The sequence below is a fragment of the Trichosurus vulpecula genome, chromosome 7 (genome assembly GCF_011100635.1).
Source record: "Trichosurus vulpecula isolate mTriVul1 chromosome 7, mTriVul1.pri, whole genome shotgun sequence".
Lineage (NCBI taxonomy): Eukaryota > Metazoa > Chordata > Mammalia > Diprotodontia > Phalangeridae > Trichosurus > Trichosurus vulpecula.
Window position 1 is genome coordinate 100,512,810 of NC_050579.1, and position 27,186 is coordinate 100,539,995.

General features: G+C 36.6%; 2 protein-coding genes across 4 annotated transcripts in view; one reads left to right on the top strand and one right to left on the bottom strand.

The window, feature by feature from the left end:
- The window catches only part of TFB1M (transcription factor B1, mitochondrial), a 66,664-nt gene extending 40,889 nt beyond the window's left edge, over positions 1–25,775 (top strand). Inside the window, exons 6-7 of the mRNA XM_036766923.1 lie at positions 20,687–20,814; positions 25,284–25,775. Of these exons, the coding sequence (XP_036622818.1) occupies positions 20,687–20,814; positions 25,284–25,533 (378 nt within the window). The 3' untranslated portion in view covers positions 25,534–25,775. The remainder of the gene's footprint in view (positions 1–20,686; positions 20,815–25,283) is intronic.
- A 39-nt stretch (positions 25,776–25,814) lies between these two features.
- Positions 25,815–27,186, bottom strand: part of TIAM2 (TIAM Rac1 associated GEF 2) — a 167,885-nt gene continuing 166,513 nt past the window's right edge. For all 3 annotated transcript variants that reach the window (XM_036766922.1, XM_036766921.1, XM_036766920.1), the window contains one exon: positions 25,815–26,966. In XM_036766922.1, coding sequence (XP_036622817.1) covers positions 26,329–26,966 — 638 coding nt within the window. In that variant the 3' untranslated portion in view covers positions 25,815–26,328. The remainder of the gene's footprint in view (positions 26,967–27,186) is intronic.

Here is a 27,186-nt window from a genome sequence, read left to right on the forward strand (position 1 = left end):
AATTCTAGAAAATGCACCAGACTGAATCCTCATTGGGAAATTTAAGAAAAAATAACCATGAGTCATTTTTCTAAGCCAGGTCAGCAAAGAGAGACAAAGATGATCTGTGGACATTAGGGTAGAGGTCTAGGCAAGGACAGCTAAAAAGAGCATTTTAATATCCAGAGACTGAAAGAAGCCCCAGATTGTGTGTTGGGGCAGGAAGAGTACCAGAGGGGCCCTGACCTAGTGCAAGGCTAGAAAACAAGTACCATCTGGCAGCCCAGTTGCTCATTACCCAGTTCTAAGTCACAAATCCAGGGAAACTAAGAAGGGACTTGTGACGAAGGGTGGCAGAGAGGAGTGAGTGGTCTTAGTCGTGGGCCCTAGCTTTGTACTGAGTAAGGAACAAGTTCAAAATGAAATAGTACCTGTATGGCTCTGACCTCAGGAGCAGAACAGGAACTCAGTTCTAGCTTTCAGCTCAGGCTGAAACCTAAAGTATAATAACCAGGACTGGAATCCCAGACCAAAGGGAAGGTTCAATTCATTCTCTCTGAAGCTGCAGAGCTTTATAGCTGTCTGATAGTGGCTGAGTGCAGCACCAGTCTACTAGAATGTCCAACAAGGGACAAGACAGCAGGTACCTTTCTCTGACACGAGCTTAGGTTAGAAACTTGCAGAGCTTAGAACAGGAGGGTAGTGAGTATACTTCTGCATGGATTATATCACTTTGTCTGTCCCCAGCCTGAGCTGTCCTTGAGATCTTGAAATAACAATGTTCAGTATTCCCAGAAAGCAGCAGAAGGATCTAAGAAGACAAAACCATAGTTCAGATAATCCTTCTAGAAGTGTGTAGTACGCAGCCCTAACAAAAAGTTCAAAATCAAAAAACAGGCCAGAAGAACGAGCCAATAAAAACAGAATCTCACCTTAAAGAGATATTGTGGTGACAGGGAAGCTCGTCACAAACTTAGAAGAAAAAGACTATAAAATATCTGCAAGCAAAGCCTCAAAGAAAAACACAGTTTGGGCATAAGCTCAACAAGAATTCCTAGAAGAGGTTGAGTTTTTTGGTTTGTTTTTTAAAGAATGAAAAGTGCTTTTAAAAAAGAAATGAGTACTGTTGAAGAAAGATGTAGAAAGAGATTCAATAACTTGATTAAAAGGTACAAAATGTTAGCGAAGAAAATAACTTCCTAAAAATTTGAATTAACCAAGTAGAAGCTAATGACTCTGTGAGATATCAAGAAATACTAAAACAAGTCAAAAGACTAAAAATAGAAGGAAATACAAGATATAGCAAAAATCAATGATCTGTAAAACAGATCAGAGAGAGATAATATGAGAATCATTGAACTATCTGAAAGCCATGGTGGGGGAGAAAAGAGCCTAGACATATTTTAAGAAACTGGAACAAAAAAAAAAACAAAACAAAAAACCCTGCCCAGGTCTCTTAGAACCACAAAGTAGCAATAGAAAGAACCAACTAGTCACCTCCTGCAAGAATCTACAAAATGAAAACTCCCAGGAATATAACAGCCCCAAATCCAGAGTTCCTAGGTCAGAGTTAAAAATACTCCAAGCAGCCACAAAGAAAGTATTCAAATACAAAGGAGCCACAGTCAGGATAATACAAGACTTAGTAGCCACCATCATGAAGGAGCAGAGAGCTTAGAAAATGATATTTATCTGGGCTTATAGCCAAGAATAACTTAGGCAACAGAGAATATAACCCTACAGGAGGAAAAAATGGATTTTTAGTGATAAGGAGAACATCTAAGAATTCCTGGTAAAAAGACCAAAATTGCATAGAAGCACCAAATTCAAGAGAAACATAAAAAGGTAAATACAATTGAGCAATCTTAAAGAGACTAAACAAGAATAAACTGTTTACGTTCTTTTATGAGGAGAGAATCCTCCCTGAAGAATTCTGTCATCCTCAAGGGTCCCAGAAAAGTATTAAATTATCTAGGAATGGTCCTATTATACTTGGATGATCTTAAAAGAGGAATGAACAAAGGAGGAAAAGAAGGATATATTGGTGGGGTGGATGAAGAGTGAGGGGAAGATTGAGGAAAATTATTTCACCTAATTGGGTTGCAGAAGTAAAAATCTACAACAAGAAGAAGGGGATGAGGTGGGGCAAGGAGTAGGCAATGACTGAACCTCACTGTCATCTGAACTGCTGAAAGGAGGGTAGAATATACATTTGTACACAACTGAGTCCAAAAGTGTATTTAACCCAGTGGAGAAAGAGGAGGAAAGGTGGCTAAGGGAAAGGGGAAGGAATAAAAGTAAGGAGAGATAAAGGGAACATTTAGAAGCAAAACAAACTCTCAAATAAAGGGTAGGAAACAAAGAGGAGATGAGAAGGAAAGTAAGGGATGTAAATCAAAACAACCCTGCAGTTTTACTTCACACCTAGAAAATTGGCAAAAACAATGAATGATGAAAAAAAGTGTTGCAGGGGTTATGGAACACTAGTTCACTGTTGATATAGTTGTGAATCAATATAACCATTTGAAAGGAATTTGTCATCATGAGAAGGGATCCATACTTTTTGACCCACGATTTTATTACCAGACCCATGGTGGTCAATGGTTAAAAAAAAGAGTCTCCATAAACATCAAAACTTTTAATAGCAGCATTTTTTGTGGTAGCAAAGATCTGGAAGCAAAATAGATGGCCATTGTTTAGGGAATGATTAAACCAATTATGTAATGTGAATGTAATGGAATATTACCATGTTGTAAGAAAATAACAAATATGATGATGTTAATATCATAGAATTATATACATATAGATGAAAAGTGAAGTAAGCAGAGTCAAGAAAATAATTTATACTGACTACAATAATGTAAATGGAAAGATTTTGTTGTGTTTGTCCTTCGTTCTGGAAGAGGACCGTGACATCAGGGAAATGATGACATGACTTGCGGTTGACTTTGATTTGACGGAGGGAGGGCTGTGCAAGGTCACCAGTCTCACTTTCTCCTCCAAAGCCATCTGGGTCCAGTGGCCTATTCATCAGGATGACGGGAGATGGCCCAGGATGCATTGGGAGACCCTGACCCTTTCTGGCTAAGGCCTTTTCAGGTTCTCACTCTGAGTGAGGTAACGTCCATTCAGTCAATGGGCCTCTTTAAGAAGTTAATCAAAGGATGGCCCCTCTAATCAAAACTCAAAAAAATAAAATCAAACTAGGAGGGGAAGACCCTGAGGGTACCTGGCTAAAAGGAACCTTAAAATTTTTAAAGCCCAGGAATTTTTAACCTGGGACCCATGAACTTGTTTAATGGTTGTTGTTTAATTTTGATAACTGTATTTTAATCTAATTGGGTTCCTTTTTAATCTTATGTGTTTTGTCACATTTATTGCATTATTTTATACATTTAAAAACATTATACTATGGAGTCCATAGGGTCCATGATACAAAAAAAAAGGTTAAAAATTCCATAGCTAGTCCAGCTCCCCCATTTTCCAGACAATAATCGGAGGTCAATAGAGCTTGTCTAATTTACCCAAGATTACAAAGCTAGGGAATGACAGAGCACTGATTTTTTGACCTGTAGATTTTTCTACTGTACCATGCATTTCTTAGTCCTGACTTCATGATACATCCTGCCCCTGTTACACTAATTATACCTACTTTCTAGTAGTATTTTCTATTTGTGTGTACTTCAGACAGCAGTTCTTAAGCTTCTAGAAAGCCATATACCACTTCTCAAGAGCAAATATTCCACCATTTTCCTCTTATGTGATCCACACTTTGTTACCATAGGTAGGAAACAAACAAACAAGTAATTCAATGAATGGCTCTTTGAATGACTCACCTAGCAGATGATGGCTTGTTTTTATTAACCATCATAAGCAATTTTTACTAATTTTAAAAGCATAGACATTGTGAAAAGCAAAAATGCTCTAATACTGAGAGAGACTACCTTGGCTAAACATAACTCTTGATGACCCCAGGGATCCTTGCAGTCCCTTTGGGAAATTCCAGACCATGTGACATTTTAGAATGATTTTTAAAGTAGTCTGGAATAGATTATGTAACAGTTGTTGGGGTTTTTTTCTCATATGATTACAATAAACTGAAACCATTAATAACCAAGTTGCATTGCTATAGTTTGATAGTTTGGCTAACATCCATCACTAATGACTCTCCCTCTCGGTCTGATCATTTAAAATGCTCAGGAAAGCTTTTTTTCCCCCTCAAATTACAGGATTTTAATGTTCAGACCCAGACTTGGCTAAAGTTAAGTAGATTTATATTTAGGGTTTGCCCTGCCATGGCTCATTTTTGTGTTATCCATACTCCTTTTCTTAGCTGAAACTAAAGTAGAGTGCAAGTGGGTAAAAACTGTTAAATCCCCTTACAATTCATTCAAGATGAGTATTTTCAAGAACTAGATTTTGACTATTTGCTTTTCAGCATTCCAAATTCTACTCCACTCACTACACATTTGTACCTTTATGGAACTCCTATGGAAATTTCTAGAGGACATTTCTGTTATCTCTTCCTCACAGGGTATTTGTTAGCTCTGATTAAGGAACTAAATTAAAAGCCCTTCCCCCTTTAATCTGTTGATCTGACCATACTCAATTTCCAGATTGTAGCCCAAGTTTTGATATATTCTCTTGCAGTACTCAGTTTTAAAAATTTCTTAGCATGCTCACATTTTCAGACGGATTGTTCATTGTAATTAACTGGTCCGTGCTTTGTTAAATTATAGGCCTGAGAAAACCAGCATAAACAGCACAAACCAAGCTAATATTACAAATGTAATCAAACCCTATTGATTGCTTGTGATTAGCATAGCACTTACTTGTAGAATTCCAGGTTTCAAACACTTTCCTCAAAGTGAACAGACTCCATGAAGAGAGACTTTTTCCATCCTTATATGCAGTTCAGTATTCTTTATATAAAAAGCACACTAGAATTTTAGTTACATTTTATGAGCATTTTTTTTCTCTCTTAGGCAGTACAGCAGCCTTTTCCTTTAAATTTCTGTCAACTAGAGAATAAAGACATGCTTTGTTTTTAATGGTGGTGGTGGTGGTGGTGGTGTGGAGAAATACTGTATTAGTAAGCAAAAGCAAGAGATCCCTTTGGTTTTGAATAGAGAGCTACTTTGAGGTCCTACAACAAAATGCTTACATGACAGAACCTATGAATGTTAAATGTACATGAGGATATTTTTGCCAAGACAAAGTTGAAAATAGACTTCATTTAAATTCAACTCCCAGTTTCTTACGTGAGCTAAAAGCTGGCTTCTAAAACATGATTCAAAATCTGTCATATTGTCAGTGGTTTGTAAATTTCCCATACCTGTTGTGGATATACTTCAAGACCTTGATTGTACTCTCATCAATCTTCTCAGAGGAACTGGGCCCAGTTAGGAACAAAGAAGGAAAGTCAACTAAAGAAAGCTCGCTTTTCCAAAGTGTTTTGAATTGGTGATAAAGCTCTCTAACAAGTTAGCTTGCTGTGTAGCAAATAAAGAATAGCGCATGAAATTGAGAAGTAAAAACTGCTGATCATGCTGGAAGATAAATACCAGGTTCTCTAGCTCATTTTCTGAGCTGTGGGAGAATTAGGAAAGGGGAGGCAGGGAGGAAGGAGGGAGTTACTGTTAACAACATGATTTGTTGGAACCTGAAAATCTGAAATGCCTCCATGCCACTATTCACTGAGCAGAGGCTATTTAGATAACTTACAAAGTTGATTTGATTTTAATGTTCAGCTTTAATCATGCACTTATAATTTGTTACTGATTTTTTTTTCTAAGCAGTTAATACAAATGTTCAAATTGTGTCCATAATTTCTTTCAAATAGATAAAGAGGATTCTGCAGACATTTTTTATCAGATTGTTGTTAAAAGCGCCTCCTGATTTGGGTTCTGGGAAATTCAGATCTCTAAATTTAGTCGATAGCCCTCAGAAAAAGTGCCTTCAGTATTTCCATACTACTTTGAATTATTATGTCTACAGTTTAATTTTTTCCCCCTTGAATCACTATTGGAACTGTTTTCTTAAGTATAGTCTTAGTAAACTAGATTCTTCAGAAAATACTTAGAACTACATTTATGCTACTCTGATACCTAAAGGAGAGATCTCTGAGAACTAGAGTTGTTTTGCCCAACCAGGACATAAATTATAGGCTGTTTATTTGTTTGTTTGAATGTCACAGTAGACAGATACATACAGATATTTGTTATGTACCATTCTTTATTCCTTTTCTCTTATTATGAAATGTTAATACTACCCAAAGGAAACTAGATTGTCTCACTCTAGGAGACACAAATATTTCATTTTTGTCTGTTTATCACCTCATGGATCTTCTCTAAACACCTTCACACGTATTGGGGTCCTGAGATATGCAAGAAAAGTAGTTTGTGCATATTCCCAACCTGAGAAAGCTTGACAGTTGACAATTACATTAAAATTTTTATTTTAGCCTCTGTTTTGCACTCGGAAATTTATAGCCACGGTACAGCACCAGAAAATACTTGCTTGCTTTTATAATGTCGGGTACCTTTACGGTCATTAGTAGCAGTTAGGTAGATAAAATACCAATGTGAATAAATGAGAATTTCACTCTTACCATAAACTTGCAGATGTTAAAAGATACTTCTCTTTTATCACATATAGTGAGCAGTTTTCTTGTATTTTAGATTACTAGGAGTTAGCCACTTCGCAAAATAGAGAATGTTGAAGTTGAGTGTCCATCATCCAGAGCTTTAATTTATTTTGTGTATTTCATAGTCTTAGCAAGAGTCATTTTTGTATTAGTCACAGAAGCACAGAACCTCAGTGATAGAGGAGAACTCTGGAGTCAATCCAGACCACCTGATATCCTTCCTAAGCATCCCGTATATAGCATGCCCTACAAGTGGTCATCCTGAGAAACCATCACCTCCGCAGGCACAAGGGAGGCAAAATATAATATCTTTCTGACACTTTGGGACAGCTCTAATCATCAGAAAGGTTTTCCTCAATCCAAGTCTAAATTCGTGTCTTTGCAGCATCTATCTGTTGCTTCCAATTCTTGCTTCTTGAGCCAAACAGAACAAATCTCATTCATCTTACAAGTGACAGCCCTTCAGATGCTTTGACAGCTATCACTTCCACCCCTCCCAGCCTTCTCTTCTCCAGACTAAACATCTCTAGTTCCTTCAGCTGATTGCATGCATATGGCATGATCTTGAAGCCCTTTGCCATTTTTTTCATTGTCAATCCTAAAATGTGGCACTCAGAACTGAACGTAATCCTACAGTTATTATCTGAACAGGACAGAGTAAAGTGAGACTGTCACCTCCCTAGTACTGGATACTGTGCTTCTTAATGCAGCCTAACATCTCATTGACTTTTTAGCTGCAATATCACATTCTTGATTCAGTGGGCTTGCATTCCACTAAAACCTTCAGATCTTTTCCAAATGAATAGCCGTCTAGCCATATTTCCCTCATTAATGTTTCTAAACTTTATTTTTTTCCTTTCTTGATGTCTCTTACATTTATTGGTTTTATCTTTAATAGTAGTATTATAGTTTCTTACAGTTATTTTTCCTCTTAATTTTACTTAATAACATATTGGTATCTCTTAATATTTGTTGCACCCAGTGCAATCTATTTGCTATTTGCTTAGCACATTGCATTTTCCCGCTTCCATGCCTTTGCCCATGTTGCCTTTGATCCTGTTGGCTGGAGTATATGCTTGATATACAATGCTGCCAGTTGAAGTCTTTTTAAAACTTAATATAATAATATAGTTGTAGGAGAAATAACAATAATTATAATAATAACCTTAAAGTCAGCAAGTATTGATTAATATTTACTGTGTGCAGACTTCTGTGATAAGTGCTGGAAGAAGATTAAACGTTTTGATTAGTTGACAACTCTTCCTGGAACTTATACTATGGGATCTCTGACACATAACTGTAAATAGCTATAAATAATTGTAATTTAAATTACATATAACTGCATATGAAAAATATAAGAAAAATTCTTTTTGAGTTATGGGGGGAAGAGGTTATTACTAGTTTGGGAGTAAAAGGAATAAGGGAAGACCTCTGGAAAAACTGGCATTTGAGCTGGGATTTAAAGAATATGTAAGAATTCCACAGAAACAGGTGGGGAATACATTGCAGGCACAGGAAAGAAAGTATGGGGTGTGTATGGGAGAAGGAGTAGTCCAGTTTAGTCACAGCCTAGGGTCAAGAGAAGAGACTACCATAAAACAAGGTTGAAAAGATAATGTAGTACCAGACTGTGGAAGACTTTGAGGGAATTTGAAAGTTATTCAATAAAGTTTCTTTTTTAATCGAATGATATGACTGTATTTGATAGTGATATGAAAGATCACTCACCATAGAGAGAGTGGAGACAAGATGACCTCTTACAGTATTGCCCCAATAGAGACAGAAGGCTTTACAATAGGCCAGGTAGGTGAAAATGTGGGCAGTGCACTTAGAGGAGAAGGGACAGATGTGAGAGATATTACTGAGTTACCCTCAGTGGAATTTTGTAATGGAAAGGATATAAAGGGTGAAGATAAGGAAAGGGGCAGAGCATTAAGGTATAGTAGGAGTACTGGATTTATAGTCAGATTTTAGCCTCAGTTCCAAACCTGGCTTTCCTGTATGCTACTTGTGTCACTTCAGGGGAGTTACCTAATCTATCTGGACTTTTTTACGCCAGTCTAGCTTCATTGCCTTTTTTAACAGTTTCCCATATCAGGAATGCTGTAGATATAGTTGACCTAAAAGTGGCACAGCGTTTAACATCTCCCATAATACTCTTATGAAAAAAAATGAATATGAGTCTGGCAACAGTATAGTTATGTGGGTGTTGTATTAACTTAATGGCTGGACCCAAGAAGTGGTTTTTATAGCTTAGTGTCCACTTAGAAGGCAGTGTGATTTAGATAAAGGGATAGAGGTCTTGCTAAGCAGTGAAGATAGGGAGAATAACTAATATGTTGAATGACAGAATCAAGATAAAAAATTATTCAAACTGATTTGAATGTTGAACTGATTCTAATAAGGAAAAACATAATAGGAATAAATATAAAGCCTTACATGGATTCAAAAAGTCAACATTAGAAGTGCAAATCAGGAGTGTAACTAGGTAGCAATTTGTCTGATAGAGATGGAATGTGAGTGATCAGTGTACTGCAAGCTCAATGTAATTTAACAGTATGGTAATGGAAGGCAAAAGAAAAAAAAACACTGGAATCTTAGTTCTATTAAGGAAGATATGATGTCCAGGACTAAGAATGTGATAGTTCCACTGTCATCCGGCCAGTTTTGCCTCTCATATTTTTGGAAAGGCATCGATACACTGGAAAGTGTGTCCAGATGAGGATATTCAGGTTAGTGAAAAGCCTTATGTCCATGTCATATGAAAATCAATTTAAAGACACTTGCGGGGAAAAGGGGCAGAGCCAAAATGGCGGAAAGAAGTTAGGAAGTTGCCTGACCTCTCCCCAGTTTCCCTCAGAAATAACACTAAATCAAACCTCTAAAAGAATTCTGGAGCAACAGAATCCATAAAAAGACAGAGTTCAAGGAGAAAATACTGCAAGGAGGCAGAAAGAAAATTCCAGTATCAAGGTGCCACAGTTAGGATTACACAGGACTTAGCAGCTTCTACATAAAAGGATCAAAGGGCCTAGAATATGATGTCCTGGAAGGCATAGGAGCTTAGATTACAACCAGGAATCAATTATCCAGCAAAATTGAGCATAATCTTTCAGGGGAAAAGATGAACATTGAATGAAATAGGTACCTTTCAAAATTTTCTGATGAAAAGACCAGAGCTGAACAGAAAGTTAGATCTTCAAATACAAGACTCAAGAGAAGCATAAAAAGGTAAACAAGAAATTGAAAAAAAAAAACACAACGTTATTCAATGAGGTTTAGATCCCTACATGGGAAGATGATACTTGTAACTCTTAAGAACTGTCTTTATTCTGACATTTAGAAGGGGTATACATTAGACAGAGGGTGCAGGTATAAATTGATATTGATGTTATGATAAAAAAAATTAAGAGGTGAAAAAAGGATTGTCCTGGGAAGAGAGGAAAGGGGGAAGCAGAATGGGGTAAATTATATCACATAAAAAGGTATGAAAGACCTATTACATTAGAGCGAAAGAAGGGAGGAGCTGAGCATTGTTTCAACCTTACTCTCATTGGATTTGGATCAAAGAGGGAATAACATATGCATTCAGTTGGGTAATGAAATTTATCTTACCCTATAAGGAAGTAGGAGGGGAAGAGGAAGAGAAAAAGAGAGGAGCTGATAGAAGGGAGGGCAGATTGAGGGAGGTAGTGGTCAAAAGCACTGATGAGGAGGGACAGGGAAGGAAACGGAGAGAAAAGTTCAGGGGGAAAATAGAATGGAGGGAACTACACAGTAATCATAACTGTGAATGAGAAGAACTCTCCCATAAAACAGAAGCAGATAGTAGAGTGGATTAAAAACCAGAATCCTACAATATGTTGTTTACAAGAAATATGTTTGAAGGAGAGAGACATATACAGAGTAAAAATACAAGACTAGAGCAGAATATATTGTGCTTCAATTGAAGTAAAAAAAAAAGCAGGAGTAGCAATCCTGATCTCAGACAAAGCCAAAGCAAAAATAGTTCTAATTAAAAGAGACAAAGAAGGAAACTACATCTTGCTAAAAGGTACCATAGATAAAGTAATTTCAGTACTAAACATATCTGCACCAAGTGGTATGGCATCTAGATTTCTAGAGGAGAAGTTAAGCGAGCTACAGGAAGAAGTAGACAGCAAAACTATACTAGTTGGGGAGCTCAACCTCTTCTCAGAAATGAATAAATCTAAACATAAAATAAACAAGAAAAAAATTAAGGAGATGAATAGAATTTTAGAAAAGTTAGATGTGATATAACTCTTGAGAAAATTGAATGGGTATAGAAAGGAATATGCCTTTTTCTCAGTGGTATATGGCATCTACACAAAAATTGACCATGTATTGTGGCATAAAAACCTCATACTCAGGTGCAGAAAGAAATAGTAAATGCATCCTTTTCAGATCATGATGTAATAAAAATTACATGTAATAAAGGGCCATGGAAAGATAGATTAAAAATTAATTGGAAACTAAATAATCTAATCCTAAGGAATGAGTGGGTCAAACAACAAATCATAGAAACAATAAACAACTTCATTCAAGAGAATGACAGTAATGAGACCACATACCAAAATTTATGGGCAGCCAAAGCTGTACTTAGGGAAAATTTTATGTCTCTAAATGCTTACCTGAATAAAATAGAGAAAAAGCAGATCAATTAATTGGGCATGCAATTAAAGCTAAAAAAGAACAAATTCAAAATCCCCAATTAAACACCAAATTAGAAATTCTGAAACTCAAAGGAGAGATTAATAAAATTTAAAGTAAGAAAACTATTGAACTAATAAATAAAACTAAGAGCTGGTTTATGAAAAAAACAATAAAATCAATAAACATTTAGTTAATCTGATTTTAAAAAAAGAAAGAAGAAAACTAAATTACCAGTATCAAAAATGAAAAGGATGAATTCACCATCAATGAGGAGGAAATTAAAGCAATAATTAAGAGCTGTTTTGCCCAACTGTATGTCATAAATCTGACAACTTAAGTGAAATGGATGAATATTTACAAAAACATAAATTGCCCAGATTAACAGAAGAGGAAATAAAATACTTAAATAACCCCATTTTAGAAAAAGAAATCGAAAAAGCCATCAGTGAACTCCCTAAAAAAAAAATCTCCGGTGCCAGATGGATTTACAAGTGAATTCTACCAAACATTTAAAGAACAATTCCAATACTGTACAAACTATTTGGAAAAATAAAGGAAGAAAGAGTCCCACTAAATTCCTTTTATGACACAAATATGGTGCTGATATCTAAACCAGGAAGAGCCAAAACAGAGAAAGAAAATTATAGACTAATTTCTCTAATGAATATTGACGTAAAAAGTTTAAATAAAATATTAGCAGCAATTCATCATGAAGATAATACACTATGACCAGGTAGGATTCATATCAGGAATTCAGGCCTGGTTCAGTATTAGAAAAACTATTAGCATAATTGACCATATCAATAACAAAACCAACAGAAATCATATGGTTATCTCAGTAGATACAGAAAAAGCTTTTGACAAAATACAGTACCCATTCCTATTAAAAACACTAGAGAGCATAGGAATAAATGGAATTTTCCTTAAAATAAGTAGCATCTATCTAAAGCCATCAGCAAGCATTATGTGTAATGGGGATAAGCTAGAAGCCTTCCTAATAAGATCAGGGGTGAAACAAGGATGTCCATTGTTACCACTGTTATTCAATGTTGTACTAGAAATTTTCGCTTTAGCAATAAAAGAAAAAGAAATTGAAGGAATTAGAATAGGCAATGAGGAAACAAAACTATCACTCTTTGCGGGTGATATGATGGTAGACTTAGGGAATCCTAGATAATTCAACTAAAAAATTTCTTGAAATTATTAACAACTTAAAGTCACAGAATGTAAAATAAATCCACACAGATCATTAGCATTGCTATATATTACCAATAAAGTCCAGCAGCAAGAGATAGAGAAATTCCATTTAAAATAGTTGTAGACAATATAAAATATTTATATACTCTTATGTCCTCTTTGTATCAATTTTATTTATTTATTTACTTATTTATTTGCTTTTGTGTCCTCTTCTGTTACATATATACTTGCCAAGACAAACCCAGGAACTATATGAACACAATTACAAAACACTTTTCACACAAAGTCAGATCTAAACAATTAGGAAAATATCAATTGCTCATGGGCAGGCTGAGTTAATATAATAAAAATGACAATTCTGCCTAAATTCATTTACTTATTCAGTGCCTTACTAATCAAACTAGCAAAAAATTATTTTATAAAGCTAGAAAAATAATAAATTCATCTGGAAGAACAAAAGGTCAAAAATATCAAGGGAATAAATGAAAAAATAATGCAAAAGAAGGTGACCTAGTCACACCAGATCTCAAGCTTGTAAAGCAGCAATCATCAAAACTATTTGGTACTACTGGCTAAGAAGGAGAGTGGTAGATCAGTGGAATAGATTAGGTACATAAGACACAGTAGTCAATGACTATAGTAATCTACTGTTTGATAAACCCAAAGACTCCAGCTTCTGGGATAAGAACTCATTATTTGACAAAAACTGCTGGGAAAACTAGAAAACAGTATGGCAGAAACTAAGCATAGACCAAAATCTTGCACCATATACCAAGATAAAATCAAATAGGTCCATGGGTTTAGACATAAAAGGTGATACCATAAGCAAATTAGGAGAGAAAGGAACAGTTTACCTTTCAGATCTATGAAGAAGGGAGAATTTATGACCAGACTAGAGATAAAGAACATTATGAAATGCAAAATGCATGATTTTGATTACATTGAATAAAAAAGAGTTTGCACAAACAAAATGAATGCAACCAAGATTAGAAGGAAAGCAGAAAGATGGGAAACAATTTTTACAGCCAGTGTTTCTGATAAAGGCCTAATTTCTCAAATATATAGAGAACTGTGTCAAATTCTTAAGAATCCCAGTTGATAAGTGATCAAAGGATATGAATAGGCAGTTTTCAGAAGAAGAAATTGGATCTGTCTATAGTCATATAAAAATGCTCTGAATCACTATTAATTAGGGAAATGCAAATTAAAACAACTCTGAAATACCACCTCACACCTATCAGATTGGCTAATATGACACAAAAGGAAAATGACAAATGTTGGAGTAATGTGGGAGAAAATGGGGACACTAGTGCATTGTTGGTGGAGTTGTGAGCTGATCCAACCATTCTGGAGACCAATTTGGAACTATGCCCAAAAGGTAATCAAACTATGTATACCAATCCAGCAATACCATTACTACATTACTGTATTCCAAAGAGACCATAAAAAGGGAAACAAGACCCCCATATACAAAAAATATTTATAGCAGCTCTTTTTGTTGTGGCAAAGAATTAGAAATTGGGGGGATGCCCATCAGTTGGAGAATGCCTGAACAAGTTGTGGTATAGGAATATAATGGAATACTAGTTTACTGTAAGAAGTGATGAGCAGGTGGATTTCAGAAAAACCTAGAAAGACTTACATGAATTGATGCTGAGTGAAGTGAGCAGAACCAGGAGAACACTGTACACAGTAACAGTCAACTGTGATTGACTTAGCTTTTCTCAGTACTACAATTATCCAAGACAATTACAAAAGACTCATGGTGGAAAACGCTATGCACATCCAGAGAAAGAACTGTGGAGTCTAAATGCAGATTGAAGCATATTATTTTCAAATTTTCTTAGTGGCTTTTCCCTTTCATTCTGTTTCTTCTTTCACATCATGACTAAAGTGGAAATATATTTCCATGATTGCCCATGTATAACTTATATCAGATTGCTTGTCATCTTTGGGAGGCGGGAGGGAAGGGAGAGAGGGAGAAAAATTTGGAACCCAAATCTTATAAAAATGAATATTGAAAACTAGCTTTACATGTCATTGGAAAAAAAATAAAATACTATTTACCAAAAAAAAAAAAAGATATTTAGGGGGATATGGGTATGATGGCTGTTTGAAGGGCTGCCTTTGAGGAGGAATAGATTTGCTCTGCTTGGCTCCGCAGAGCAGTATTAGGAAATATGCAATGGAAGTTGAAGACAGGCAGCCTAAATCTGGCTTTGAATGTGTATACTTATTCTGTGCCTATGTTACCATAACAGGACCACAGTCCTCCATTACTACCAAGCACCCTGTTGAGTAGAGGTTTACATTAGCTCCAAAGCTCTTGCTTTAGATCCTCTCAGGAATAGAGTTTGGAAGCCTTCTTGTGCCACAACCATGTGGAAGTTGCATCTCCTCTGTCCTCTATTGCCAGTTACATTGCAGTCCTTCATTAATACTGATTTGAGTGCCCAAGAAGGAAATCTTGTATTTATTCTCCTTAGCTTTCCCAAATAATTTGAGAAAGGGGGCAATACTTCAGCACTCCATAACTGTTAAGCACATAGACACGAGGCCTTTCAGTGGCAAAACACCAGCCAAGAGAAGGACCTTAGATACCAAGCCCCTCTCTCAAGCCCAAGCACAAAGTATTACATAATTAGTCTTTGTTAATGAGGAAAGTCAAGTGAGCTTTGAGCTGCTGGTTACATCTTAATATCCTCAGTGATGAGCATCATGCCTTGTACTTGTTTGTAGAAATAAGTTAACGTAAGGGAGAACTTGTGAACGATGGAGTTTAGCCAGAGTTGGAGTGGACTGCCCTAGGAAATGAAGATGTCCTTTTCACTGAAGATTCAGGTGAAGGCCAAATGACCACAGATTGGCCTTTATTGTTATAGAGATTCTTGTTCAGGTACCAGTTGGGATGGATTCTGAGTTTCCTTGGAACTTCCAAGGTTCCCCAAATTTTCTCTTCCCGGTCTAAATCAAGGGTTCTGATCACAGAAGACAGGATAGATGTTTATGCTCCCAGCAAAAGGAATGAAGCTTTGTTTAGCATGTTATGGTTACTTAAAATACTTTCTATGCATCATTTCACTTGACTGTCACAAGAGCCCTGTGAAATATGTGTTTAAGTATTTTTTATCCACATTTTACAAAAGAAGAAACTTCAGCCAAAAAAAGCAAAGTGCCTTGTCTAAAGCTGCTTAGGTTTTCAGTCATAGTACTTGAGGAGGTGGGGTTTCAGCTGCTCCTGAGAAACAATGACATGCCCCAATGTTCTTAATACTGCATTTGACAGCTTCTCAAGACTAGCCTTTCCTGATCTCTAAAACTAACGGGATCCCTCCTCCCAGGAAATCTCCTAGCACTTCGTTCCAAGCTTCACTTGGCATTCTGGTTTTTTTTTTTTCCTTTGCCAGGGTTTACTTCAGTACCTCACTGTAGTTTAAAGGTAAATGATGCTTTCTCAAAGATCTCCTGGGGGAATGCAATCTAATGAAGTGCCTGCCAACTTTGAAGGGCTTCAGACCTCAGCCATTTATGACAGACTTTGTAGTTTGTACCTAACAAAATACAGTCGTTTTGACATATATTTGGAATTCCAGCTATTAAGCAGATTTAAAACAAGAAAGAAAAATATTCCTCAATTACATTTTTTACCTCTAGAATTGTTAAGTCCAGCCTTCACTAGTCTTTACACTGACTTTGAATGCCTAATAATAGTAAGTAAGCTTTAAATTACTTTTGTATTGGCTAAAGTCTAATTTGAGTCTCAATAGTATGGGACTGAAGTTTAAGAATGTTAAATCCTGAAAAGGCAAGGTTCATCAGGAGGGTGTTTTATTTCAAGTTAGAGGACCTAGGTTAGGGTCTCAGCTGTGCTGTTTATTCCCTGGGTAACCTTTAGCAAGTCAGTTAACTCCTCTAGGCCTCAGTTTACTCGTATATAAAATTCAGAGATTGGACTGGATGACGTCTTGTGGACCTTCCAACACCAAATCTGTAATTCTTTGAAATCATTTTGCATATATTTGGAACTTTTTTTTTCATTTTCTTACCATTCTCAGTTATCTCTTGATTTGGGGAAGAGTGCTTATAAGCATAAGACCTGGCTGAAGGGCTCAGTAGTTGTTAGAATAAGTTTGATGTGTGTCTTCTTAGCCAGTTATAACAAAGTCAAATTTAAGTTTAAGGGAAAATTTAATAAGGGTAACTGCCAATATAGAGCCCAAATCTAGGTCCTGGATCAATATAGTCCTCAAGGCAATTTACTATTGGATGTAAATCTTTGCTCTTTTATTTCAATCCAGAGTACCTGCACATGGAGAAGGATGTAGAAAGGTTGATGGGGGAGCTTCAAAGAAATTCAGGGTGACCAGTTTAAGATTTGAGTCTGTAAAGATTTGAAATGAGGATTTATTATGCTCAAATAAACTCTGAATAAATTGTGTAATTATATGATACTTAATCTTGCTCTCTGAAAAACTCAGATCACTTTTCTGAGGCCTCCTTAATCTGTTGAATATTTTTGAAAGAAGAAATATGTGGTGATTTTTGCCACATCAGATATGTGTCTTCCCTGTGATATTATCTTGTTTGCCCAATATGTATTGTATATGTCTGTAGTTATTTCCTGTTGTCTCCTTCATTAAAATGTGAATTCCTTTAGAGATGGGACAGTGTTTTTGCCTTTCTTTGTATCCTCAAGACTTAGTGCATAGTACCAGGTACATAGTAGCAATAGTCTTAATACGTACCTTTTCACTGACTGATTAACTGAAGGAAACTAGAGATTTTAAGAGATAAGGAATGTATTCTAGGCACAGGAGACACCCTGTGCAAAGGCATAGAGGTGGAAGATGGGGAATCATGTAAAAGGGACAGTGACAAGATTCATTTGGCTGGACTCGAGCTTGCATGAATGTGTGGCAGATTGGGGCTAGATTATGAAATATTTAATGCCCAATAGAGGAATTTACATTGGATCCTTCAAGTTATAAGGATGCCCTTGAGTTTATTGAGTAGGGGAGTGATGTGGACAGACCTTCCCTTTAGGTAAATCACTTTGATAGCTCTGTAGAGAGAGAGGATAGATTATAAAGGGGAGAGCTTTGCTTTTATGGTGGTTGGATTAAATGGTCTCTAACATCCCTCCTAGTCCTAATCTGTGATCCTAGGAGCATGTATGCTGATAACTTTCTAGGTAGAAGCCTGTTTTAAGACAAGAGTGCATGTGTGTGTGTTTGTGTGTGTGTGTATATAAATATGATTCAGCAGTAGAGAAGGGCATGCCCCCCTCTCACCATAATATCGTAAGTTGGAAAGCAAGGGCAAACCTGCAAGAGCTGGATAGGTGAGCTTGTTATATCCTTTAATATTTGAGGTAAAATAGCTGACGTAGGTCACCCATGGTAACCATATCCTAATGGTGGTACACGATTATAGGCACAGGCGGCTCCACCAGCCGGGGAGAAAGGGCTATAACAATTTGCCCTCCATATTTTCTGTTTCTGGCCTAGAATAAGAAGGATCCTTGCTGAGGAGAAGTTTGGAAGTCCAGCCTTTATTTTTCATTAAAACATACTAGTTCATTTGTTTCACTGAACAGAATAGCAAATTAATAAATATAGAGTATACGGGAGTAGGAGGGGGAATGACAGTAAAAAGAGTCTGACTTGAAGAGAACATTCATTCAAGTTGGACAGTAGTAAGCTAGTTAAATTGGAGGAATTTGAGTTCAGCTAAAGTATCAATAAAGCAGTTTGGCACTTCATTATATAATGTCTCATGTTTATCTTACAATTCCTTTGTATCTCAGAGCAGTTCTCAGACAGCTTTGCAGTGATGCAGTGCTTTACAAAATTAAGCAAGTTTGGCAAAATGCTTTAGATAAACTCAATCATTTTTTTAATCTGCTATTAATGATATTAAATAATACAAGGTGAATTTCTTTACTTATTTTAGCTTACTGATTGATTCTGACCATAACTACATTATAAATTATCCAGTAAGATGGATCTGATTACTATCAGTAATTGTTTTATAATTGCAAGTATTATTACATTGAACTCAATCAAGTGTTAACTACATATAAAATACATTAGATGTGATAACTGATCTTAAAAGGTTTTAATGTTTTCATGTATTTCTTAATTATCTAAGTCAGTAAAGGAGAACATGAGATTATTTCAGGTTATATTTAAGTATTTTAAAATTCACTATATTATTTTGTGATTTTGCTGGAGCGGCGAAACGAGCTATTTTTAGTATTGTGGTAATCTAAGACACTCTGCATCAGAGTAACCAGCAGTAAACCTAAATTTGTAATAGACATGATGTTTTGCCACATTCTTTTCTGATTTCGTACTAGGTTCATGGATGTTTGTTTCATTATTAGAGTCATAGTATTTAATTATTTTGCTTTCTTGTGTAGCTAGGTGGCACAGTGGATAGAATGCCAGACCTGGAGTCAGGAAGACCTGAGTTCAAATCCAGCCTCAGATACTTACTTAGCCATGTGACCCTTGGCAGGTCATTTAATCTGTTTGCCTCAGTTTCCTCATCTGTAAAATGAGCTGGAGAAGGAAATGGTAAACCATTCCAGTATCTTTGCCAGGAAAGCCCCAAATGGGGCCAAGAAGAGTTGGACATGACTGAAATGACTGAACAACAAAAAACTTTAACTTCAGGTTTTATCCAGTTATTTGTAATTAAGCAATAGGAGTGTGACTAGACACTATTTTACACCAGCCTTGCCGAGACAGACCTTTTGAATTAATTGTACTGTCACAAATTGTTGGGAGTATTCATTGATTGATTCTTGATCACTCACTGAATTGACTGTTACATTGTGTTCATTGAACATACAAAGCAAACCTTTATGACATTTTCTTTGCAAAATCCCTTGGTTTTAAACCCAGGGTTCTTCAGGATACTCCCTGTAAAATACCACTCCAGATGATCCAGGCCCACAACAAGTGACACATATACCGGTGCTTACCTTACTGATGAATGTCATTAAATGAGCTGATCTAACCTAAGATTGGAAGTTTGAAAGCTTCCAATGTGTGTTCTCTATTTCGTTCTGAACACTAGTTCCTCTGAGCCTATTGCAGCACAGGGCTGAGTACACTGAACTAGAAAACCAGTCAATCAGCAGGTATTTATAAATACCCATTATGTGCCAGGCACTGTGCAAGTTCAAGATTAATATTTAGAGTTTCTGCTCATGGCTAACCTACGCATCTGTGTGATCTGGCCATTTGTAACTAAAAGTGTTAGTACTGACAAATTTGTCACAAAATTGGGTTCAGCATTGTTTTTATAGAGTCCATGGATATTACTTTTAATCAACTTCTATAAAGTGTGTTGACAATAATTAGGCTCTATGTGTTGCAGTGTTTTATCTACCTTATCTACATTACCACTACCCCACCCCTTGCCAGGTCACATAATGTACCTTCAAGATCATCCAGCCCAGCCATTAACTTGTGAGAAAACTGAGGTTAAGAGAAGATGTGTCTTGCCCAAGGTCACAGCATTACTAAGTGGTAGGCCCAAGATTAAAACTGAAGTCTCTTGCTTTCCTCATCAGGTATTCTTTGTGTGACACCATTTTCTACTGATCTTTTGAAGAATCCTGTAGTTTATGCCCTCTGAGGACCCTGAAGATTGCTCTTAGAACAGTGTTTGACCACACATTCTGAATTGAGCACAGTCCGGCTCATTAATCAGTATTAGTGCCCGAGCTTTAAATGATGTGATTGATTCCTTTCCTGGGATTTTAGAATGCGATGATTGCCGGACTTCCAACCTTCTTCTCCATGTTCTAGGTTTGAGGTATCCATTGCCTTTAGTGTCAGTCACTGCTTATTGTTATTTTCTTTGCTAATTCAAAAGCCAAGGTATCCTTATCTGACGGCCTTCACAAATGTTAAAATGCCATTATTAAATATTTGTCTATCGAATTTCATTGTGGAATAGCTGTGCCTGGCTCTCATTTCTTTGAATCATCTCGGGTGCTAATGTAGCATTTTATAAATCTAGAAGAGATTAGAATTTAACACATGAATTTTTTGTGCATTTGAGAAAATAAATACTTTTTGAGAGGCACTTGGTACAATAGTGAGAAACTTCCCAAGAGTTATTGTTCTCTCTTCACCTAAGATTAATCAGAATCAATTCTTTTTTCTTTCAATTAAGGTGGATGTTGGAGTGGTTCATTTCACTCCACTAGTGCAACCACAGATAAATCAGCCATTTAAGCTTGTGGAAAAAGTTGTTCAGAGTACTTTTCAGTTCAGAAGGAAATACTGCCATCATGGGATTGGGTAAGAAATTTCTTCTTTGTACTTTTACAGCATAATAGCATAGGTAGTAGGCACAATAGAAACGAATTGTAATTGGTTCCTAACAGCAAAATGACTAAAGTCTAAGCCAGTGACGTATGTTCTGCGGTTTTATACAGTATGCTTGTTCTGGGACCTATGGCCAGCTCTCCTGACTTCTTATTCTAGTGCTTTTCTACATTACACTGCCTTCTTTAGGCCAAACTGAACATCTGTGGCCTGGTTTCCATCAATCAGTCATTCAGTTAATAAGCATTTATCAAGCACCTACTACATGCTAAGGGGGCCATCTCTAGTCATCCTGGTCTGTATCTTGTCACTGGACTTACATGGCTCTGGAGGAGAGAGAGAGGCTGATGACTTTGCACAGCCGCAAATCGTGGTGTCACCTTCCTGATGTCATCGGTCCTCTTTGAGAACAAAGGACAAACAACAACAGTAATAAAGAGTACTGCAACAAAGGAGGAAAACTATATGTCGAGGTTGGGAGAATTGAATTCCAAGCATCAATTTGAATTTTAAGTACCATTTATAGGTTATTTCAATTATCATGCTTATAACAGATGTGTCCAGAGTTCAAAGCCGCACAAAGGTTGTTGAGAATTCATGTATCAATCCTGAATAAGTAGCCCTTTTAAGGAGCTGAATCTTACTATCATTAAACTCTAGAAAATTTACTTGAGCTAGCCAGAGCCAAATTTTTAAAAATGCTGACACCTTTCTTAGGATATTAACACTTCCCATCTCTGGAACACTGACAAGAAGCTGGAAGTGAGGGGAAAAGGCCCCCGGATGATGTCACTGAATGAATGTACCCAGACAGGTTCACTTTCTTATTAAGAGCATCCTTCAGGCTCTCACTTATAGTCAGTTTCCCTTTTTTAGACACAAATCCAACAAGCTTGGTATGCTGGCTTCCCAGCTCACAATAAACTATAGAAGCTCCCAATGTCAAGAGAGAATCTGTGATAGCTAGACAAACTAATGGGAAGGAAGAAAACAGAAAACGTCAAAAAGGACAAATCTGGGATGATTAGATGAGTTCCTGAGGATGTTAAGAGCATGGAGACAGTATATAATGGCTGATGTCATCCATAAAAAGGCTATTATTACGTAATGAGCATATTCTGATTCACACCATATAGTTTCAGCAAGATTTCTCCAAAATATTAAAAAAAAATTAAATGGTACTTAATGAAGTACACTTGTATATGATGAAAACTCAGTTACTTGGACTGCTAGAATGATTTCTTCTCCAAATGTTTCACCTTCCAAGGTTTTCACCGTATTTTTAATCTCCTTCATGCCTTATAGAAATACCAAATCTAATACCTTTTAACTAATCCCTATTAGGAGTTAGGAGTACTAGATCATAGACTAGGGCTGGAAGGGACCTCAGGAGCCTTGCCCATCCCCCTCATTTTACAGATGAGGAAACTGAGTCTCTGGGAGGTCACACAAGTACTTGGAGTCAGAGTCAGGATGTGATCCCATGCCCTCTGACTCCACAGCTAGCACTTTCACTTTGTATATTTCTATGGGCCCTCAAAGCTAATAAGAATTTAATTAAAAAAACAAGTTACGAGCCACAAATCACTAGCACTACGTGTCATCAGGCTGATTAGTTATGAAGCTGTGACACTGCTGTAAAGTTTGTAGACTCAGATTTAGAGCTAGAAGGTTCATAGATCACATGACTCAGTATCTTCATTTTACAGATGAGGAAATTGAGGCTTGTTTGGGTGATTTTTTTAAGTAGTTTGCCCAAGGTTACACAGCTAATAAGTGTCGAGGGTAAGGTTTGAACCTTTTTCCTGACTCCCAAGTTCAACACTCTGTTCATTATATAGTATACTTTGTTTGGTTTTAGATAGCTACATACATTAGTTAAAATACTGGTCTTAAGGTCAGGAAGACCCGAATTCAAATCTGGCCTCAGATAGTCTCTAGCTGTGTGACCGTGGGCAAGTCACTTAATCCTGCTCGCTTCCATTTCCTCATCAGGAAGAGTTGGACATGACTAAAACGACTCAACAATAGCCCCTCCCTCTCCCAGGGTTGTTGTGAGGATGGAATGAGACGGTGTTTGTAAAGCACTTTGCAAAGCAATATATAAATGCTCATTGCTACTGTTACTGCCATCACCATCACCACCATTACTGCTGCACTACAGCTTCTCATTAGTAACTGAAGGGAAAGTGAGTAAACAAATACACCCGAATCCCAACATGTCTGTGTACTTTTACAGTGTTGTCCAAAGCCAGAAAGTTCTGAATCAGACTGGCCCTCCAACAGTCTATTGAGAAAGGATGTAAGCTTTCTGAGCTGCTCCTCTGTGCCTCATTATCACTCATGGGTCAGTTGCAGGTATTAGAAACAGGGAAGAGAAAAGCCCACTTGACTGAAGGCAGCTCCCTGTTGAGACAGCCATCATCGGATCGAGTACAATTCAGTCTTTCCTCAAGAAATGTTTTCTTTCGAGCCTTTTTGACAGGCTCCTTGGCATTTTGGGTTGGACTTTTATTCAAGAGAAAAATTTAAATTGATAATATCTCTATAATCTAAAGCAAAACAAAACGCCAACTGGTTAATAAAAAGGGCCTCAGCACATGTGGTTTAACGAAATCACTCATTGTATACTTTTATGTAACTCTGAAAGTATGTTTTACAGTACTTTCAACACTATCAAAAAAGACTAATCTAAAGGTTTATGACTGTTCCTCCATTAAACCCCAGTACCTTCTCATGAAATGGAGGCAGCCCTGAATGCTTGATGTTCTTGCTGAAAGAGCATATGTTCTGTCAGGTTCTATTGACTATCCTACCAAGTTGGAAAGTCAGTGAGCATAGGCTCTGTTGAAGCCTGGGCCTGCCTTGGAAAACCCTCCCACCTTAAATTTGTGGAAAGTCATCCACAGAAGGTTAGCTGCAGCAGTTGGTAGGGATTGTTTACCAGTGCATATGCAAGGGTTGCGATCTGCATTCAGAAAATTATCTACACTGATCAAGTGGAGGCTTTTGAACCATGTGATTATTATAAAGTCTTCACTAGATAATCTGATATGCCTGGTTTTCAAAACATTTTGAGGTATAAAAATATCCCTTTGAATGGAACAGACTATTTGATGTTCAAACCATTTCAGAGTGCCATAAATCGACAAGATCTATAGATCCAAGTGCCCACTTATATAATTATCAGCACAAACTCTGAAAGAATAGTTCAGTTTCATTTGCACAATAATAGAGCTAACACCACTGTCACTTTGTTCTGTAAAAATCACACTACTACCTTAACTACTTTACGTTGGTGAGTTAAAATCCTGCTGCTCTTCCCCCTGCAAACACCATGTCTCAGTTTGCTGGGGTCCCAGTGATGTTTCACTGCTGTTACTTCTGTTCTTTAGACTTGGATTCTTTCTGGCGTCCAGATTAACCTTCTATCAGGAGAAAAACAGGTCTTTTATTATCCCCTGAAAACAGCACATTCTTCCAGCCATTTTTAGGAGGTTTACTACATATATGCAGGATAGTTACAGTTGCACATCAGATTAATCCTACGTAGACAGCAAATGTGAAACTAAACCGGGTTAATTATTTTTCCTTTCCTGGAGTTCCTCTCCTTGATCTTTTCCAGCATCATGTGGTTCAGTTTTGTCTGGGCTGATTATTAGCTGATAGATTTGGTGAGAATGCATGTTTCAGCCCATCATAGAATCTATTTCCTCTAACCTATAGTTAGCATTCCATATTCTCTGTCCCTATGAGTATACAAATTCTCTTCCTTTGTTTCTGACCTCCCTAACTCTCTGATCATGGGCTTGGGAAAGTCTTGTCTTTGTCCTCTGACTGAGAAACACTTTCCCAAATTGAGGCAGGTAGATATTTATAACTTCGTCTAACTTCCAGCACAGACAAGAATGGACTAGTTAAGTAGATCAAAAAGGAACAGGAAAAGTTAACTCTAGTGTGATCACAATCTAGAGAAGGTGTTTGTGAGGTGCTGTGGCCCAAAATGTCATCATAGAAGGCCAACCTTCTAGTAATAAGTGTCTTCAAACTTAACTAGTAGGTTGGTTATTGGATGACAAATACTCAGTACTACCAGACCCATCCTCAGGATGGGTCATGCCAGGATGAGTCAATCAGAGCAAGACTCAAAAGGAAGGCCATATAGAATAAAGCAAGTAATTCCTCTGCATCACAATTAATTGGGGTAATATTTTTTCTAGAAAGGCTACTACATATAAATATATTGGTTAATAAGATTAGAATTGTCTGCAGTTGACAGTAAAAGATTTTAATGATAGTAACATTGCAGTCTAAAGGAAAAGAACGGTCTTTTACTACGTGCACCCAGATTCCTACTTTCTTCATAGTTCAGGGAAGCATGGGGGGCTATTGATTATTTAAGATCTTTAAATAAAACTTTTTTCCCCATTTCCTTTCATCAGAATCCTATTCCCACAAGCTGACCGCTCAAAAAGCACTGAAAAAATGTTAATGTTGGCTGATGTGGACCCTACTTTACGGCCAGCCCAGCTCTCCATCTTGCATTTCAAGAACCTCTGTGATGTCTACAGAAAAATGTGTGATGAAGATCCAAATCTTTTTGCCTACAATTTCAGGGATGAACTCAGGCAAAACAAAAGCAAAAAGCCTATAAAGGACACAGATATTGATAATGATTTAAATCGTATATAGCTGTCATTTGGATTCTAATGTGCATAATGTTTAAATTCATAATGTCAAATTTCAGATGTAGTTATTATTTTTTCCAGTTACTCTATTTGGGATAGAGATACTGCATTACATAGATTATCTAAAGACTTAATCATAGGAATAATATTTCAGTAAGAAGTGTTAATAAAAATACCAATACCCAGATGTGACTTATTTTTCTTTTACTGTACAGGTTGATAGAGAAAATAAATACAATCAAATAAGATTAAAGTACAAGTGTTCTTTTAATAGATATACTGCATAGATATTTTTATATATATATATATGTTTATTATAAACAGCCTCTCTTGTAACCTTACAAAAATGAAATTCTTGCACATTGTGCCCCTAAACCACATTTAAAAATAACTTTAAAGCATAATTAAGCAAAGATAAACAGCTGAAAGAAAATGCCCAGAAGATTAAAAAAGCTGACCTTTTAAAAAGCAATTAATCACAAATTTCCCACCTTTTTTCACATAACTTAAAATAATTAAAATGCAATTTTATTTTAAAGACACCAAATAATTTTGATACCTGCTCAAAAAAGAATATAAACTAAGTAATTTACAGATTCTGACCAGCTTAATCTACTTTTCTGATATACAATAAATTAAAATAACTTAAACCTTTACAACTATTCTTTTGTGGGAAAACATATAGTGCACAAAACCAAAGTTAGTAGTTTTTCGGCAATTTCCATTTTACCACTAGTTGAAAAGCAAAGTGAGCCACTTACACAGTATATGGATTAAAATTTAAGTTTTAGAGTCAGCGCTATGATTTTCCATGGCTCTCCGTCTCATAAAAGCACTCCTCATTAACAACAGATGTTAAACTCTGGACACTGAATTCTCTCTCTAGTAGGGAATTTAAATCAATGTTAGTATTTTCAGATTTACTGTCAAGAGACTGATGGCGTGCTTGTAGCGTTAATAAAGTCCCTCTATCCCTTTTGGTACTATTTGCTTTCCGTTTAATGGGGCAGAAATGTCCACGCACCAGTTTAGGATGCTCGGCATTGTTATGATTGTTTCCAACCTCTGTTCTGGGCTGTTGATCAGTTGTGCTGCCACCATCGGGGTCCTCAGAGATCTTCAGCCTTTGGAACTGAATTTCAATGTCTTTTGTAGGACTTCCCTTTTTTAGAGTCTGATGAAAATCATCATCTTCGTCACTCAGAATATCGGACTCTTTAATAAGACTGTCTGAAAAATCGGACGAACACGTCTGTGGGTACTTCTCAGGTGACGAATCCTTAGATTCCTGTCTACTTTCTGTAGTGTGACAACCACTGCTTTGCGTACTGCTACTCAGGCTACATTCATCAGAATCCAGTAAGTTTCCTTTTCCAGTCTCACTGGTCCACTCGTTGCTGGAAGAATTCTTTAGGACCCTTAAGGACCTTGATGAAGCTGCAATTAAAAAATACGTTTTGCCTTAAGATACAGGAGCATGATTTAAACTACTAAACAGCATTAGCAACTTAACATTTAATTCCATCTCAACTTGTAAGTTTTATGTGTTTTACCTTTCAATGACTTAGATAATTGTATCATATTAAATAACTATAGGTGCTTGTATAAAAGAGGTAAGCATAGTAACAAAAGGGACAATAATTATGTTTCTACTTCC